An 18692-nucleotide genomic window follows, 5' to 3' on the forward strand; every position below is an offset into this window, starting at 1 on the left:
CTGCCCCCGTGCATGAGTGTGTTTTATTCTCTGTTGGAGTATGTACTTAGATCATGAGAGCTTGTATTGGGCAGTAGTATCCATGATTTGAGATTGTAACTCATTCCATGAAATTAAAGAAAATTTGTCTACGTTATCAAGCCCTGACATCATCTTTCTCAGAAGTTTACATGCATTTAAGCTCTTTTTATGTTTTGGTTAGTGTTTGTTCTCAGAGCGTGAGCTTTACCACATATTAGTGTAGCTTCACTATAAGAATGAAGTGTGCATTGTGTTCACACTACTGCCCTTTTCCAGAAGTTACTGCCTTTTACTGCTTTAGAATAGACAACTCGCATATCTTGTATAAGTTGTCTGTTCCCAACAAGGGCACCTCTCCACCCTGTTTCCAGACCAGTCCTGGTAACTCACATCCTCTGGAGTAGACTTGTAAATCCTTCCTCCCACAGCCTCCCTTTGTAATTACAAGTCAATAACCTGAGAAAAAGCTTTGGCGCTAATGCTTTCCTGCCTCTAAGCAGGGATTTAGAGAGAAGCCATGGGAATGTGACTCTGGCTTACTTTGGCTTCAATTTCCTGCTGTTGGTCATTTTCTGGGGCCAGAGGCAAGAGAGAAATCATGAAAGCTCAGCCTTTCTCCCTTTTCTCCTCTGTCTGCTGCCAGGCAGTTGACTAAAAGGGAAAAAGAACTGTGGAGCCAAGCTCCAAGTGTGCCTTCCTGAATTCTCCTCCCAGCATTCTGACTAAAGGGGTCCCTTTGCCCAACTGGAAGGAATGCTGGGTGGCTTGAGGCAGGCTTGAGCAGGTGAGTTTGAATGGTGCATCATCTCTCTTACAAAATAAAGAATATTGTCATCTGGTATGTTTCTGGTACATTCTACTAACAGACCACAAAGTCCAGTGTATTTATGAATTTCCACTCTGAGAGATGTAAGATACTGTGCTGGCTCTATTATTTTGTTTCATTTATTTATTTAAGATGAAGAAGGAAAAGCACAGAAAAGCTGTGACTTGCCTGAGTCATGCACTGAGTCACTTGGCAGAGCTGAGCATAGATCTCAGATGTTCTGATAACATCATCTTTATTTTTTTATTTTTTATTTTTTGATAACCTCATCTTTAAACTTTAATCTCATGCAATTGCACACTATTTTGAAAGTCATTTGTCAAAGTGACTGACCACTGTGCCAACACAAAGGAGTGGGGAAGCTGGATAGAGTGAATCAAAGAAGATAAGAAATGGTGCTTTCTTGTTTTAAATGCATGTACTTAGAAAGACTGGTAATAGAGAAGACATGGGGGCAAGGGAGTGGGGGTGGGAGAAAGTTCAGTTTATTTACCAATAGTACTAATGAGACTAAGATAGTAAATTCATTCTCTGTCTGGGAATGGTCACTAGCAGCTCTTTCTCAGTCCCTAATCTGCCCTATAGATATGTGTAGCTAGTCACAAGATTTTTAAAAGAAAAAGCATGGGTAATATCATATTTACCTATTATTAATCCATCATTTATTGTTAAGAAAGAAACAAAATCAAGTGCCCAACCTAATAATGAGATGTCTTTATCTTATGTGAAATAGGGCACATCATACATTTAAACAGCTCTAGAGTTGGGCATAATAAAATTATCTACCAGAATGCAGAATGTACTCCAATAATAGTGTGTTGAGTATGGGAATAAGAGAGGCTTTTTTTTCCCCCTACATGGTTATGATGAATGGATTAAAAGGTTTTAAACATTCAAAGGGGTAGACAAGATTAATTTGACATTAGTAATAATGCCCCAAGTATCAGTTTATCTTAAAAGCACATGATGTGTGTGGGACGCATGGTGTGTAAATAACAAAGCCAGGTGAGTAAAATTGTTTTAAGAATTTTAAAAATTGAAGGAAAAATTCATTAGTGAAGGAATGTAATAAAAGAAAGCCAATAGCTATTTTCATTACTCCTGCAAAGTAGTAAGATGGTGATGCCATAATTTTTTCAAGTCTTTATTTAAATTAGTTAGTTAACATACAGATGCCATCATTTATGTAGAAATCCAGTCAACAGGTATTAGGACATTGTAAGATAATGCAATAATGGATGGGCTGATTGAGAACAAGTTGGGATGTGCTGTAAGAAAGGGGATAAATGGCCCATGGCAGCTAAGGAGAGAGGAGTGTTTTGCTTAGTGACCCAGTACCTATAGTAATCAGTGAAAGAACAAAAAGTCATATAAAGAAACCAAAAGCCCTTTCACTGACTCCCATTTTTCCCTAGAAATATATTCTTGCTAACCTCCTGACAGGAAGGGGATATAATAATGCATTTGACTAAAGGAGACAAAAGTAGAAATTGCACAGGCCAAGTATTGTTCATAAGAAAGAAGAGGTGGCAAGATTCAAAGATTTTAAAACCCAATTGGTATTCTACTATTCCTAGTTTACTTAATGAGCCATTTTTATTGTATTTCTTCACATGCAAAGTACTGTTGGTATGTCATTTGTTTAAAGGCAAATCTAAACTTTGTTGAGAGAATGTTAAAAGGGCTTCATGCCACCTTTTAAATTTGCTGGCCTCTGTCCTTGGGCATAAGGAGTATGAAAGGCAGGATGCAGCACATATTCCAGCTCTCTCCTTATATATTTGCAGTCCCCTGACCACTAGGGAATTTGAGTTCTGAGGATGAGGTAATGTGAAAAATTAGTGAAGGAAGCCACAAAGAAGTGTAATTGCTTGACCAGGGTGCTCATTGAAGATGCTGCTATAACCAGGGGTGGGGATGGGGGAATTAATAGTTTACAAAGAAAGAATAGAGACAGATTTTTATTGAATTGCAATTGATTTTTAAAAATCCCATCACTACTCCTTTAATAGGAACATGTGATAAACTAACAGTTCATGTAACATTTTGGAGGAGGGGGACTTGTGTTAAAGTTGATGGGGCAGCAAGAAAAGAGAAGTTTGACATGCCACTTCCATGTGTGCTTGTGCATATGGAAGACCTACTAGTTTCGTCCTTGTCAGATCATTGCAGAGCATTTTGCAGACTTCTTCCCAGCTGTTTACTAAGTGAAGTCAGCCTATTCACCTGTTAGAAACTTGTGGAAGAAATCACTGTGGCATGCTACAATACCATCAGCAGCCTGTGACTTCTATTTTGTCTTTGCCATTAGCTTCTAACTTTGCCCTGTGTGTCCTCTTTCTTCATCACCATTGTGTGTTTGGCATGTTTTATAAATGTACCACTACTAATGTCTTTGAAACTTGGCATTGCTTATCAGCTCGCACACCCACCAATGTTTTACATTTGGAGGGGTGGTGCCTTGGAGAGTTACCAGAACCTGTGCCACGAAAATTTAACCACTTCCTTGAATGGATATATTGAAAATTTTGTTTTGTCCAAAGCTGAATCAAAATTTTCTGAATCATCTCCATTTACCCCCTCCCCCTCCCCAAAGCAAACAGGTTTTGGCCATCAATATTTGAAAACCATTCTCCGGCTGGCATCCTGGATCAAGGGGCAGTCCCTTTCCAGGGAGCCTAAAATATTTCATGTTAAAGATGATGCTAAAATAAAAGAGAAGTAATTTTTCTTATCTGCATGGCCAGTTCCTGGCTGCATGCCTAATAATTCTCATGCCATTCCATAGAAGCGTGCGTTCACATGCAGCCTTGGGCTCTGGCCTGGGATGGATGGGACGGGTGGGAAATTGATTTTTTGTTCATTTGGGGTGGCTTTTTTGGCCTTCTTGAGAACTTGAGTTGAAAGTTATTTTTTTGCACTGTATGTTTAACAATGCCCTTGACTAGGCATCTAAGATATTAACCAGCTTCAGCAGATTATGCGTCTGACGGGGACCCCCCCTGCTTATCTCATTAACAGGATGCCAAGCCATGAGGTGAGAACAAACAGACTGTATAGGAATAGCCAATTCAGAAGGCCACATTCTCATTTTATTGCCACTGTATAACCAACACAGTTTTTAATATCACTGAGTGCTTGCATGTGCCTTGAGGGGCTACTAAGGTGATGAGTGCGTATGTGCTATGGCAGGATGCTGACATTTGGGATAAAATGTCATCCAATCCTATGGGTTGAGAATATAATTTATAGGCTTGTAAATAGAAAATGATGTTACTTTTATATTTGGGTTTTATAAATTTAGTGCTCGAGAAGCCATTATGTTTTCCTAGTTAGGGTATGTTAGCATCTGATGACTGTAGCCTGGAAGTGTATTTAACTGAGGGCCATTAGGATGCTTTCCTATTCATTAGTTTTTTATAATGACCAAAAGAAGATTCTTCCCTTAAGTTAAAAACCAAATCTATAAAATATCCAACACTGATAAGTACTATATTTAAAAGGAAATATACAAATAACATGGAATAAATATGAACACTTCTATAGGGTTAGGTGTCTTCTTTACCATTCTTACTACTTAATCTTTAATGTTAGTTTTATTATCAGAGATGGTTGAGGCACTTCTTTCTAAGATGTCTTTAATGTTTTTGGGAGCCAGGTTGGCATCACAGAGGCCCTTTGCAGCAGCAGTGTTTCTATTTCAGTTATATGCAGGTAGTTTTAAAATTTACCTTTATGTATCTTATTAGAGGGATGACTGTTCTCTGCATAAGACAGGTCTCTCTTACCTCTGTCTTCCCTTCATCCTCAAGTAGGAAGGGATTACAGACATATGGATATTCAATTCCTGGAACTCTCTTTTCAAATTGGAAAGATTCCCAACAGCTTTGCAAAGTGGACCTCTTCTACTTGGTCCACGTACAATGACTAAGAAGGTGAAGTTGCCCTAGTAACCAGAACTTTTTCTAAGCTTGTGTGTGGAAATACACAGACACACACACACACACACACACACACCTTTACTGTTGAGCTGTATTAAAATAGCAATTTTAAGGAAGTTTTATCTCATCTTCTCAGATGGACTGAGAGTGGGATTTATTTTTTTGAAACTGGGAAAGTCACAGACACAGCTTAATACCTAATATCTAAAGCACACATTTATGAGTTACATTTGTATTTACATGATTAATCTCAAGATCAGTTTTTGGTTTGCCTTCATAGAGCTATCAGTCCTTAAAAGTATCTGGCACCGAGAGTTCCTTCCAGTGGAGTTTGGAAATTGTGAAGTTGAAACACCCTTAGAGAATGAGAGCAAACTTTCTAAAGGCAACAGGGAGAACAGCTAATGTTTGTTGAGCTCTCACTCTGCACCAAGTACTGTGCTAAGGAAGTACTGGTTTGTTATCTCCAATCCTTGTGTGGTAGACATTGTTAATCTCTTTTTATAGAAAAGGAACTCAAGCCTTAAAGAGAATAAGTAACTTGCCCAAAGTGATAAAGTCAAGATTCAAGCCCGTTCCACCATAGGGACCAAACTTCTAAAACTATATTGGTAATATAAATGTTGTTTGTGTCAGAATTTTAGTTTAAAGCTCTTTCATGAGTTTTATCTAATTTGAATATCACAATAACTGTATGATAAAGGCAAGCCAAATACTAATATCTAATACTAATATTTTGCAGAAGAGGTCACCGATATGTCAGTTGAGACTTATGAAAGAAGATGTAGCATCTAAGTGGTAGGGGAAAGATTTCTGTGTAGGCCATGTAACTTATAATCCACTCTTCTTCATTTCTCTAAGTTGCTTTAGTATTTTTAAAATGTGTTCAGGACTTTTAGAATAATACAGTAAGCTTATGTTTACTTCCTTGTTACCAACATTACTTTGTTAGCAAGGTTTAACACTGATGCCCTTTTTATGAACTAGGAGTACGTACTGAGATCAGCACCATCAGAGGACTACTGGTCCTCAACTTTAGGAGTACATATCCCTATGCTAATTATAGGTTTCTAGAAAGGCTATCTCAGAAAGGAGAGCTTCTTAGATATCTTGGCCTCCTTTTTTATTTTACTTGTGATCCTTTGATTAGAAAGCTAATAAAAGGGGACTTAGTTGCTTAGCATTCTCCTTCACTGGAAATGGAACTGTGAGAGATAACTGGAATAAACAAAGGTGCTGATCACATATATAAGGGCGTTGGGATGGCAGTAAGAGAAATCTTTAACTGACTATCAAAGACAGTCGTAAACATTGAAGCTAGCACACTTTGTCAGTTAACACTTGTTCTTTGGCAGGATCGAGACTCTCTGGGAGCAGTAACATTACTGAACAAAGCCATTTTGAAAACCTCTTATTTTTACAGGCAAGAAACTACATTCAGTCTTTGACCCAGATGCCGAAAATGAACTTTGCAAATGTATTTATTGGTGCCAATCCCTTGGGTAAGTTGATCATATCCTTACCTCATGAATATTGAATTGTTAATGACATAAATTAAGGATTTAAAGGAGAGTTTTTCCCCCTTTTGATTAAACAGGGTACCATTAATTAAATCCTGAAAGGTGGTAAGTAATGCTGTTTGGGTTTTTTGGGGAGGGAATTTTATTTTACAGAGAGAACACAAGCGGGGGGAGGGGCAGAGAGAGAAGGAGGCTCCTCACTGAGGAGGGAGCCCTGATGCAGGGCTCAATCCCAGGACCCCAGGATCATGACCTGAGGCGAAGACCAGACACCTAACAAACTAAGCCACCCAGGCACCCAGGCCATTTGTTATCCATGTTTGTGTTGTTAGGTTTTTTAATCACATGATATGCTTATATGTTTATATGATGTAGAATGTGGTAGGAGGAAGGGCTTGTACGGTGAAGACAGGACAGCAAATAGTGGGGATGTTGAGAGGAGAGATGAGAGGTGCAGGAAGAAGGAGGTACAGAGGAAAGCCTATGACTTCGCAACTGCTGCCATTGTGTGGTGTCCTTTTTTTTTTTTTTTTTTAATTTTTATTTATTTATGATAGTCACAGAGAGAGAGAGAGAGGCAGAGACACAGGCAGAGGGAGAAGCAGGCTCCATGCACCGGGAGCCCGACGTGGGATTCGATCCCGGGTCTCCAGGATCGCGCCCTGGGCCAAAGGCAGGCGCTAAACCGCTGCGCCACCCAGGGATCCCCATTGTGTGGTGTCCCAAACCAAGGGTGAAAACAGCTGAAGCACAGATAGGTGTTTAGAGGACCCCCAGGAGCTCCCTGCAGACTGCCCTGCACTGCCTGTAGCTTCCCAGTGCTACAGGTCCTGCTATCCTTGTGCACTTTTCCTTTCTTCTCTTCTTCTATATGCCCCTCCCTGCCCCCCCCCGCCTCCCCCACCCCCATTCTGTCTTCTTTGTGGAGATAATTTGCCACCTCAGACTTTAAGGAATGGCTCCACATTCCTTCCTGCCACCATCACTTCCAGGATCCTTTGCAGAGGGAAGTAACAGTGGTAGCTGCAGGATATGTACTGCCTTGGCTAAAATGAAAGTTGATTTCTTCCTTGAAGTTGGCGTTATTATGTGCTTTGGTTGGCTCCTAAAAGTGGCACTGCCTGAGACCCTACCTCCCTGAATCAAGGATTGTGCAGTGGACAGTGCCATTTAACAGCAGACAGGGAAAAGCAACCTTCTCACTTTCCTGAAGATTGTGTTATGTTGGCATGTTAAAAAAAATCATCCCTCTGCTTGGTCCCAGCAGCTGTACTTCAGGTTGTTTTGCCCTTTGAGAGCTGATAGTCATGACACCCTTTTCAGAAGTTGTAATGAAGGCTAAGTGGTTTCCCCTTTTTAAGTACTTTGTCCACAGTGCTCGTTGAGAGTGATTTCAGTGTTCCTGTGATAATTTTTACAATAGCAGAGATGCTTACATTCTTCGAAATGTTGGGCAGTTCTGGGTGAGTCTGTGTCAGCCTTGGAGATTGTAAGTATGTGAGTTCTCAGCAGGGCTACTCTCCCATCCAAAAATGAGCCCACAAACTCGTCAGGGCTATACACAGAATTCTATGCCATTGGTTCAGGTTTGCATCTGCCCCGATCTGCTCCCCTTGGCTCTGTAGGATTTATTTGAGTTATATTATCAAGTTCAAGGATCGGTGAGAAGCTCTATTCAAGTCATAAATACTCTAGGATGTTGGGAAATTATGCTGGATGCTGGTAGTTTTCTTGTCTGTCATTCTGTTTTGAATGTATTTTCATCCTATCAGTTCATGTTTCAGACCTGGCAGTGCTCACTGTTTGACTTCCTATTAGCCAACTCCAAGAGATTTGTTAACTCATTTTTCTAGAGAAGGGAGATAAGGGGGCGGGGAGTATGTGTGTGTCCCCACAGCTTATTTAGGTCACATCCATCCTTCTCTGGAATCATGACATTTAAACATTCAAAAGAACTGGATACCACTTAGCAATACAGACTGCCAATGAGTTGAATGGAGGCTTTGGGCCATCTGGTGCTCAGCACGGCAGTTCTCAGAATCTAAACATGCCTGATAGCTCATTGCCAAATAGTGACGTCATACAAAGAGTCTCTTCTTGCAGACAGAACATGGTGTTACTGACCACGAACTTGTGCCCAGCATATTAACTGAGCAGGAACACACCGATGATGTAAATAATGACAGCTGCATTTTGTCAGTCACTGACTTCATGTTCGACTATTATTCTCAAAACACTAATTAAAAGTTGAATTGACCTTTGATATAGTGTGTGTTTGTATCTGTCAAGATCTTAGAGGAACCTTTTCCTTACCCCTGACCTTATTCCTCATCAAGGTATTGGTTATCAGGACATGGTTCTTTTCACCCTAGGAACCTCAGTCAGATGTAATGTGTGGTTCTTAATTGGATCCCAGTTTGAACAAACCAGGTGTAAAAGACAACTTTGGGATAACTGGAGAAGTTTTAACATAAACTGGATTTTTAGATGATATTTCAGAATTATTTGTCATATATAATGGTTTTGTGATTATATAGAAAGATGTATTTATGCTGAAATATTTAGAGGTAAAGTGTCATGTCTATCATTTTATTTTAAAATGGTCCAGCAAAAGCTCCAAATAGGTAAAAAAAGAAATAATGTTAATTGTTGGATATGGGTGGTAGGCGTATGAGTAATCACTATACTATTGTTTTGTATATTGAAATTTGTCATAGTGAAAATTTTATATTTCTTTTATCCAAATACCGTGTCTCACCCACACACCCATGTAAAACCCTCAGTTTGTTCATTGTTGGAAGATCTGTTTGATGAATATTCATTGCCTTATGTTAGTAAATAAACAGCACAGGGAGACAAAAAAGTGAAAAATCAAAAAATCCCTGCTTACCTTTTCTAGATTAGTTTGGTTATAAGTTTTCCTTTTGACACAGTTTGAGTACAGTCTTAGCTGTTTGACACTGACATTCTACAAAAGTTTGTTCATACAGAGTCTCGGTTATTTTTAAAACTTGTTCTTTAGTAACGTATTCTTAATACAAAACACATCCCTAGACATACATACACATAAAGAAGAAAAGAGATCATGTTTCTTAGAGCAGACACATGGGGGGAGAATTCTTTGTTCCGTATGAAGACTCAATACTGTGTATTTGCTTAATAAGGCCTGATTTTTTTGGTGACGTGTTAAAAACTTTTTTTTTTCCTTCTAATCTGTGGGGCTGATAGCTGTCGACTTGCTGGAGAAGATGCTTGTATTGGACTCAGACAAGAGAATTACAGCAGCCCAAGCCCTCGCACATGCCTACTTTGCTCAGTACCATGATCCAGATGATGAACCAGTGGCTGATCCTTACGATCAGTCCTTTGAAAGCAGGGACCTCCTTATAGATGAATGGAAAAGTAAGTCATAAGAGCAGGATTAACATCAAGTGTGGGAACTTAGATTTTAAAATGTTTCTTAGGTGAGCCACTAACCAAAAGCTGTGGGAAAATAAAATTTCTGGTTATAATCAATTTGTTAAAACTTGTAACTAGTGTGTCTGATGCAGGATGGATATGTTCTTCTGATGGAAACTGTCTGTTGTAGATGATGACACTCTCTGGACCTTTGAGGTGCTTGTGTCTGGTCTGATTTTGTGCAACCCCCCCCCTTACATCTGTATAGAGCTTCAAGGTTCTCAGAATCTGCGTTTACAACATCTGTCTGAGAGAAGTAGGGAATAAGGTATTTTTGTAGTTTTACGATTGATAAAACTCTAGAATTATAGTTTTATAATTTTTAAGAAGATTTTATTTATTTATTCATGAGAGACACAGAAAGGCAGAGACAAAGGCAGAGGGAGAAGCAGGCTCCCTGCAGGGAGCCCAAGGTGGGACTTGATCCCAGGACCCCGGGATCACAACCTGAGCCAAAGGCAGACGCTCAACCACTGAGCCGTCCAGGTGCCCCTATAGTTTTATAATCGATAGTCTGCATCTTGTCTGTTACCTTGGACCTACTTAGGGACACAGCCAGAAATGAAACCTATGTCTCCTCTATATCCCAACTTCAAATTCTTTCCATAAAAACACATTCAGAACTCCAGGTAGATCCCAAAGGCAAAATTATCTATTCCGTAGCTTGTAGAAGTGCTCTGCTATTCTTGAGAATCTTCTCCAGAGAGCTTAAAAGAGGAGGCACGGTGGAATGAAACAAATAAGTAAAAATAGTTCTTTTTGTGTATCCTTGAACTTCTATGTAATCACATGTTCCTTTAGGTTATAACATGTAAGCAATGAAGTGGTTATTTGAAGTCGTCCATCCAATCACTGGCCTGGACAGGAGGGAAGGATCTTGAGCTTCAAAGTTAAGAATGTCCACCTACAAGAATAGTCTCAACTCTCACATCCGACTTTTCTCTCTCCTGATTTTTAGGCCTGACCTACGATGAAGTCGTCAGCTTTGTGCCGCCACCCCTTGACCAAGAAGAGATGGAGTCCTGAGCACCTGGTTTCTGTTTTGTTGATCCCACTTCACTGTGAGGGGAAGGCCTTTTCATGGGAACTCTCCAAATATCATTCAAGTGCCTCTTGTTGCAAAGATTTCCTCCATGGTGGAAGGGGTTTGTGTGTGTGTGTGTGTGTGTGTGTGTGTGCGCGCTCCTGTGCATGTGTCTGTCTGTGTGGGAGGGTAAGAGAATATGAGCAAACTCTGATCACAGTGACTTTACATGGAATTACAGAAGCCCTGTGGCAGCCTCTGTTTGCTCTTTGTGAGAGTCAGCTCAGGCAGGCAAGAGCTGCCATCTTGTTAGGGTTTGTTAAATGCAAAGTAAAAAATATTAAATGGCCCAGATCCCAGTCATGCTTTTGCCCTTTTGGCCTCTCCCATGGCCCTGGCTTGGGGTGGGAGGGGGGAGAGTCGCCTACATCCTGTAGCAGCACAGAGATGGCTCACACTTTCTGGCTGTTTCAGAAGCTGTCCCTCAGCATCGCTCGCAGCCAAGAAGGACCAACTGGCTTCTGTGCACTAGTCTGTGACTGACTTGTTTAGTACGATTCTCAGAACTCTGCAGGTGTGTCCGAAACTGTAAATATGCTTGTGCCTTAAGAGGAGAGAAGAAAGTGTAGATAGGTGAGACAGCACAGCAGACCAAGTGCCGAGCCAGGCAAGTAGTCAGGTTGTTGGAAGGCTGCTCATGAACCTGAAGTAACCAGGGAGCCCTGGAGGCATTGTGTGTGCATGTGTGCGCATGCATGTGTGTGCTTCTCTTCACCCCCCCCACACCCCAGGGGTTGCTATTTCTCTGCTCGCCCCCCACCTACAGTGCAGAGGTTTCTTGTGTATTAGCCCCAGCAGGCAGAAGCCGGTTCTTGCTGTCATTGTACTTTCTGTGTGCTCTTTATTCCCAGCAGAGTGACGATGTGTTTTGCATGTCTTGCTATTTGAGCATGCACAGCTGCTTGTCTGTTCTCTTTGGGAGGCCCTGGTGCCAGGCAGGTTTGCCAGTGAAGACTTCTTGGGTAGTTCAGAGCCCATGTCACCTCGGCTGATGCCACGGGAAGGTGACCTCATCCTCTCTCCAGCCCCAGTGCTATTTTGTGTTGAACACAATTGATACTCTAGGTGCTTTTGATGTGAAAACTATGAAGAAATGGAACAGATGAGTGTATAGCATTTTCATTCTTGCCATCTGGTTTTCGACAAACTATTTTTGGGGAGCCATCATGGGAAAGATCAGGGCTTTTCTCGGGAATATTTCAGACTTTGGAAAACAATTGTTCTCTTCACTCCCAGTAGCTAATGCTAAGAAATGCTTAAAATCAAAGTGAACAATAAAAATTGCTCATGAGGCCAGAAACTCCTTTTGCTATCTTTGTCTAAACATGGTTATTAAAAAAAGTAATGAGGTGTCTTTTCCACTCTTCTTTGGAAGAGGGTCTTCTTGGCAGCTTAACATTGACTTCTTGGTCTTGGTTCAGGGAGAAATAAATTTTGTTTCAGAATTTTGTATATTGCAGGAGTCCTTTGAGAATGTGATTCCTTTTGATGGGGAGAAAGGGCAAATTATTCTGATATTTTGTATTCTCAACTTTATAAAGATGAAATATCCTCAGGGGTGAAGAAGAATTGTTTTCATAATTTTCTGAATTTCAGGTGTCTTGTGCTACAAAAGGGCCCATGTGTTAAACCCCCTGTGAAATAAGCAAGTGTGAAGCCGCTTCTACTATTGGCTGTGTGATAGAATCTTGTATTTGGGACAAGGCGTATCCATTTCTCTATCACAGCTCAGTGGTACCTGAATTCTGGAGACAGGGTGGGACCCCTGAGCCAGCTGGAGCAAGAAGGGAGGAGGCAGGCTGATGGTGATTGCACCTCACCCGGGATCCTACCCCTCTTTAAAGGAAAATGAACGTAAAAGCTTCATCTCCTTTATATGCAGTTCAAATCCTCACCATCCACAGCAAGATGAATTTCATCAGCCATGTTTGGTTGTAAATGCTAGTATGATTTCCTACAGAAATACTGCTCTGAATATTTTTTCATAAAGGTCTTTGCACATGTGATTGTATATGCGTTAGGAGGCTGAATGCTCTTGGAGCCTGGACTCAGCTGGAGCCCATGGAAGAGCTCCTTGGTTTCTGAGCATTGTGCTCCCATCTCCTGATTTCTCTGAACAGAACTAGCAAAAGAGAGAATGAGGGAAATTGCTATTTTATTTGTATTCATGAACTTGGCTGTAATCAGTTATGCCATATAGGATGTCATACAATACCACTGGTTAAAATAAAGCCTATTTTTCAAATTTAGTGAGTTTCTCAAATTTATTATATTTTTATGTTGGTTGTTTTTTACTTAGTGCACAATATGGCATTTTTTCAATTGTGGCCTGGCATATGTTTTCTGGTAGACCTTAATATTGCTCCTGAAATTTAGAAAACACTTTTAACAGAGCTCTTTAATTGTACACTTTATGGTGAAGCAGATCTGAGTCTTTGATGTAGATGGGTAGAGTAAATAGCAAGTAAGGCATAAACATAGCTTGCAAAGTATCACGACACTTGGATGTCAGAGTGGCCTGGGGCAGGGGTCAGCAAACTATGGCCCACGAGCCAGATCCCGTCTACCATCTGTTTTTGTATAGCCTGCTAAAAATGGTTTTTACATTTTTAAATGGTTGAAATCAAAAGAACAGTATTTTTGTAGCATGTGAAAAATAATGTAAAATTCAGATTTCAATGTCTATAAATAAAGTTTTATGGGAACACAACCACACGTTTGTTTATGTATTGTCTATGGCTGCTTTTGTGCTAGTGACAAAGTTAAATAGTTGCAGCAGAGACCATGTGGCTTACAAAATCTAATCTATTGCACTCTCTGGCCTTTTACAGGAAAAGTTTGCCGACTCCTGGCCCGGGACTTCAGTTTCCTTGTGTAAAATGAAGTTTTGTTTTTTAAGATTTTATTTACTTATTTTAAAGATTTTATTTGTTTATGAGAGACACAAAGAGAGGGGCAGAGACACAGACAGAGGGAGCAGCAGGCTCCCTTTGGGGAACCCAATGTGGGACTCGATCCCTAGACTCCGGGATCACACCCTGAGCCAAAGGCTCAACCACTGAGCCACCCAGGCATCCCTAAAGATTTTATGTATTTGACAGAGACCATGAACGGTGGGGAGATGCAGAGGGAGAGGGAGAAGCAGACTCCCTACCGAGTAGGGAACCCAACACAGGGCTTGATCCCAGGACCCTGAGATCATGACCTGAGCCAAAGGTAGACACTTATCCGACCGAGCCACACAGGCACCCCTAAGATAAAGTTTGTTTAAATAGTTGTTTGGATTCTTTTCAGCTTTGACATCTTAAGCTATCTGTAGAAAGTATATTTTTATTTGAAAATTGCCAGAGAGAAGGTTGTATGCATACATATGTACATTGTTTGTAGACCTTTAAGCAAATGTGTTTCATTACTCTTTTATCTTACTGCCCTTGACAATACTCTTTTTTTAAAAAAAATATTTTATTTATTTATTCATGAGAGACACACAGAGAGAGAGGCAGAGACACAGGCAGAGGGAGAAACAGGCTCCACGCAGGGAGCCCGACGCGGGACCTGATCCCGGGTCTGCAGGATCACGCCCTGGGCCGAAGGCGGCGCTAAACCACTAGGCCACTAGGGCTGCCCAACAATATTCTTCAAAACTACTGAATTACACCACAGGATTAAAGGGCCACAAGGTCTCATGGCTGTTTTCAGGGCCTATGTTGGTGTGCTTCCTTTCTCAGTGGCCTCAGAATGCTAACAGGTGTCCCAGGTGGATTGTGAGGCCCAGCCTGTGAGGATACGGAGAGTGTGCAGCTGGGTGTTTTGTCCTGTGGTGTCTGGTCCCAGGCTGGCAGCTGGGAATAATGGCAGAAGGCAAACTAAGCACAGACTCTTTTCTTCATCCTGTCCTCATTATCCTCAGAGAGTAAAAGAAAAGGGACCCAGTTGTCACACATGATCTATCAGCCCCTGTAAGGATCAGTGTTGTAGGAAATATTTTGCTTTCACATACCAGGCATGAGTGCTGTGACACAACCTTCAGGGCTTCTGAGTGGAGGCCCTGTTTACTAGCTCAAGGAGAATTGACACCAGAAAAAAGCTCACCTCAAGTGAATCCACTAAAAAATGGGGACCAGAATTGAATAGTATGTGGTGGGGGTTGGAGGTTAGAGGAAGTCTGGGACTACTGTGAAAACTGAAAAAAATGATAAAAGCATATTCATAATTTCAGATCCACTTTTGTAATGAAGAAAGAGCAAATGCTGTGTTTCTCAAGTGACACCATGTCTCATAGGCTGCAATATCCTTCCCGTTTTGATTTTTGTAGCATCATCATAGAGGAAATCTTTGCAAAAATATTTGAGGTCTTCCTGCGTTTTCCTCAATCTTTTGATAATTCCATTGTTCTTTTTTACAAGTTATCTTGGTGATCACTTTATCAACCTTTCCCTTTTGGTGTCTGGTCTGAGCCTGCCAGATCCACATTTTTGAGAGCTAAGTAGTTTTCTAGCATTATTTATCAAGTTCACCAAATTGGCCATCTTTTGCAAGATTTGCAATTATTGCAGTTAATCTGCACTATATTTGTGTCATTGGTCCTATGCCTATAATACAGTCAGAGACCAACAGAGGACTAGAATGTGTAGGATAGATGCTCTGGGTTCAGATACTAATGAAGCTAGGAGGGACTAAAGTCCATTCATTAGTGAATGTTTTTGTGTGACAACTTTCACTTTTCTGCATGATCTAATAGCTACGAGGACTTGGCCAACAAATATGCAAATGAAGACCTTTTTAATTTATATACAGATTTTTCTTTTTTAAGATATTATTTATTCATGAGAGACACAGAGAGAGAGAGAGGCAGAGACACAGGCAGAGGGAGAAGCAGGCTTCCTGCGGGACTCAATCCCCAGACCTGGGATCATACCCTGACCCAAAGGCAGATGCTCAACAGCTGAGCCATGCAGGCATCCCAATACAGATATGTTTTAATACACATATACTTTGAACTTAGCATTTACATTTTTCAGGACTTAGAGACCTCACAAGTACATGAATGGAAAAGTAAAAGCATTATTCAGGGTCTTGTTCTTTAAGATTTTATTTATTTTTGGGAGAGACAGAACAAGCATGAACAGGGAGAGGGACAAGCAGACTGTGCTGAGTGCAGAGCCTAACGTGGGGCTCAGTCCCACCACCCTGAGATTATTATCTGAGCCAACATCGAGTCGGACACTTAACTGACTGAGTCATGCAGATGCCCCTTTTTATTATTTTGTTTTTAATTTGTTTTTTGAGAGAGCGTGCATGAGTGTGGGTGAGGGGAGGGGTAGAGGGAGAGAGAATCTCCAGCGGACTCATGGCTGAACACAGAGCCTGATGGGGTGATCTCAAAACCCTGAGATCATGACCTGAGCTGAAATCAAGAGTCGGTCACTTAACTATCTGAGCCACCCAGGTACCCCAAGGTCTTGTTCTTTATAATAGCAAAATATTGGAAGTAACCCACATATCTGTCAATGAGAACTTGATTAAATACCATGGTCGTCTTACAGTGGACTACCATATATCTAGGCATGGATACATGTGCAAGATAGGAGGGAGAGAAAGTGAGTGGCAAAGTATCATATGCCGTCCTCCCTTTTTACTGATAGAAAGATATGGCCAGGAAGGTCCTAGAAGAACCCACACCAAACTCAGCAACTGTATCTGAGAGGTAGAATTATAGAAGGCTCTAATTTGTGTGATTTGTTGTGTTTTGTAAAACAACAACAAAAAACACTGAATAATTTCTTTTGTAATCTGAAAGCTTTAAAAAAAGTTTAATAAGATTATTTTGTCCAAATGAAGTTGGGGGAACCATTCCCCAATTTCAGTTTTGTTAGTGTTAGAGTGCAACTTTCCAAGACGGGAGAACACATGCTGGAAAGGGGTTGTTGCACCTAGCTATTGGGCCTCTGAAAAGCAGAACACCATCACTCCTTTGTAGCAGGATTCTCCCCCCAGCTGGGAGGGCTTGGTAGTTTCTTCCCCAGTAGAAGAGTGTATTTGAGGGATCTGAAGCTGGATTTTTCAACTTTTGGCACTCTTGACATCTTGGGCTGGGTGGTTACATGTGGAGGCTGACCCGCATGGGGTTGTTACGCAGCACCCCGACTTCTACTCACAAGATGAGTGGCATACATACTCCCTTCTCCCAGTTCTGGTTGCCAAAAATGTCTCCAGACATTGCCAAATGTGCCCTGCTGCAAAACTGTCCCTAGTTGAGTGAGAATCACTGGTCTAAAGCTGAGACCCCTCAGGGGGCCCTACTGGCTCCAACAGTAGAAAGTGTGACTCTTTGATCTTGGAGTCATGAATTCAAGCCCACGTCGGGCATAGAGCTTCTTTTTAAAGAGGTTTTGTTTTCTTTTTTTTTTTTAAATAACAAAGCGGAGACACTTGTAGTCTTGCAGAATAGCAAAGAATTGAAGAAATAATTGAAGACTAACACCTACTGACCTGTTCTCACTTAAAGAAATAGGAAAGGCCTTTTTAAAGGTGGGACTATATCTTCTTTGGAGAAAAGGAAGATGTTAGTTCAGAAAAAAAGTATGCTTGATACTGGATTGAGGCTATTCCATTTCTCAAAAAAAGAAAAAGGAAGTGGGTGTCAAATGAATAAAATTATTCTTTGTTCAGAAGCGTATGGGCCATTGCCACAGCCAGAACATTTAGTAATTAAACCGGGGTATGACTGGAAGATTTTCTTAGGCAGGTGATGGGTAACTGTGGAAAGAATACTGGGTTTTGAAGTCATAATAAATCCCGGGTTCAAATCCTGACTCAAGCTTTTGTCAGGCATGTGACACTGGGATAGTTTTTTTGGTTTCCAAGTGATTATAAAGATTAAATGAAATAAACCTCTGTGTGCCTCGTATGTTGTGGTACCCGAGGCACTGGTTAGTTTGTATCTCACTGGGGCTGACCCTGGGCGTTGAGGCTTTGCTATCAGGGTGAGTGTGGAGTGTCCTCCCTCCAGTGTGAGCCTCTAAAACCATGTGGAAGGAGAGCTCCCAGGACAAGATAGTCCAGGACCGAGCTCCAGTGCAGTTTCTGGACAACTTCCATTATCAAGGCCAGAGTCTGTGGTCTGAGTATGCACAGCCAGAGGGACTTTTTAAAGATTTTATTTACTTGAGAAAGAGAGCACAAGCAGGGGGAAGGGTAGAGAGAGAGAAGCTGAACAGGAAGCCCGATGTGGGGCTCAATGTGGGGCTTGATCCCAGGACCCTGAGATGATCTGAGCTAAAGGCAGATGCTTAACAGACTGAGCCACCCAGGCGCCCTTACTGCAAAGCTTGATTCATTCAGTTTAGAGAATGTACTTTATCTAGAAGTCACTAAGAAGCCAAGTGAGGAAGTAACCTTAAATCCAGTTTTGGAATGAAGAAAATCTATATATACCACGACCTTTGGAGAAGGAGGACAAAAAAAAAAAAAAAATATATATATATATATATATATATATATATATATATATATAGCCTATCCCCTTGACAGAGAACTCTGATAGAGTTCTCAAATCTATCAGATCCAACATGCTTTTGTGTAACTAATATTTCAAAACATCCACTTTAGGATCCTGAAGTGAAATTCATAGATAGCATACACGGACTCACAGGATTCCAAAGGAGATAAATGATCTAATATAAATGATGGATAAAGAAAAAAGATACGGGATCCCTGGGTGGCGCAGCGGTTTGGCGCCTGCCTTTGGCCCAGGGCGCGATCCTGGAGACCCGGGATCGAATCCCACATCAGGCTCCCGGTGCATGGAGCCTGCTTCTCCCTCTGCCTGTGTCTCTGCT

General features: G+C 41.1%; 1 protein-coding gene across 4 annotated transcripts in view; it reads left to right on the plus strand.

Annotated features, from left to right (window-relative positions):
* Window positions 1–13561, plus strand: part of MAPK14 (mitogen-activated protein kinase 14) — a 75960-nt gene extending 62399 nt beyond the window's left edge. For 2 of the 4 annotated variants that reach the window (XM_025418568.3, XM_035697347.2), the window contains exons 10-12: window positions 6212–6290; window positions 9537–9710; window positions 10726–13561. In XM_025418568.3, coding sequence (XP_025274353.1) covers window positions 6212–6290; window positions 9537–9710; window positions 10726–10793 — 321 coding nt within the window. In that variant the 3' untranslated portion in view covers window positions 10794–13561. Of the gene's footprint in view, window positions 1–3804; window positions 3885–6211; window positions 6291–9536; window positions 9711–10725 lie in introns of those variants that run through there. The other 2 variants (XM_025418569.3, XM_025418570.3) reach the window with 2 other exon arrangements.
* The last annotated feature ends 5131 nt before the right edge of the window (window positions 13562–18692 follow it).

This window comes from Canis lupus, chromosome 12 (genome assembly GCF_003254725.2).
Source record: "Canis lupus dingo isolate Sandy chromosome 12, ASM325472v2, whole genome shotgun sequence".
NCBI classification, from domain to species: domain Eukaryota; kingdom Metazoa; phylum Chordata; class Mammalia; order Carnivora; family Canidae; genus Canis; species Canis lupus.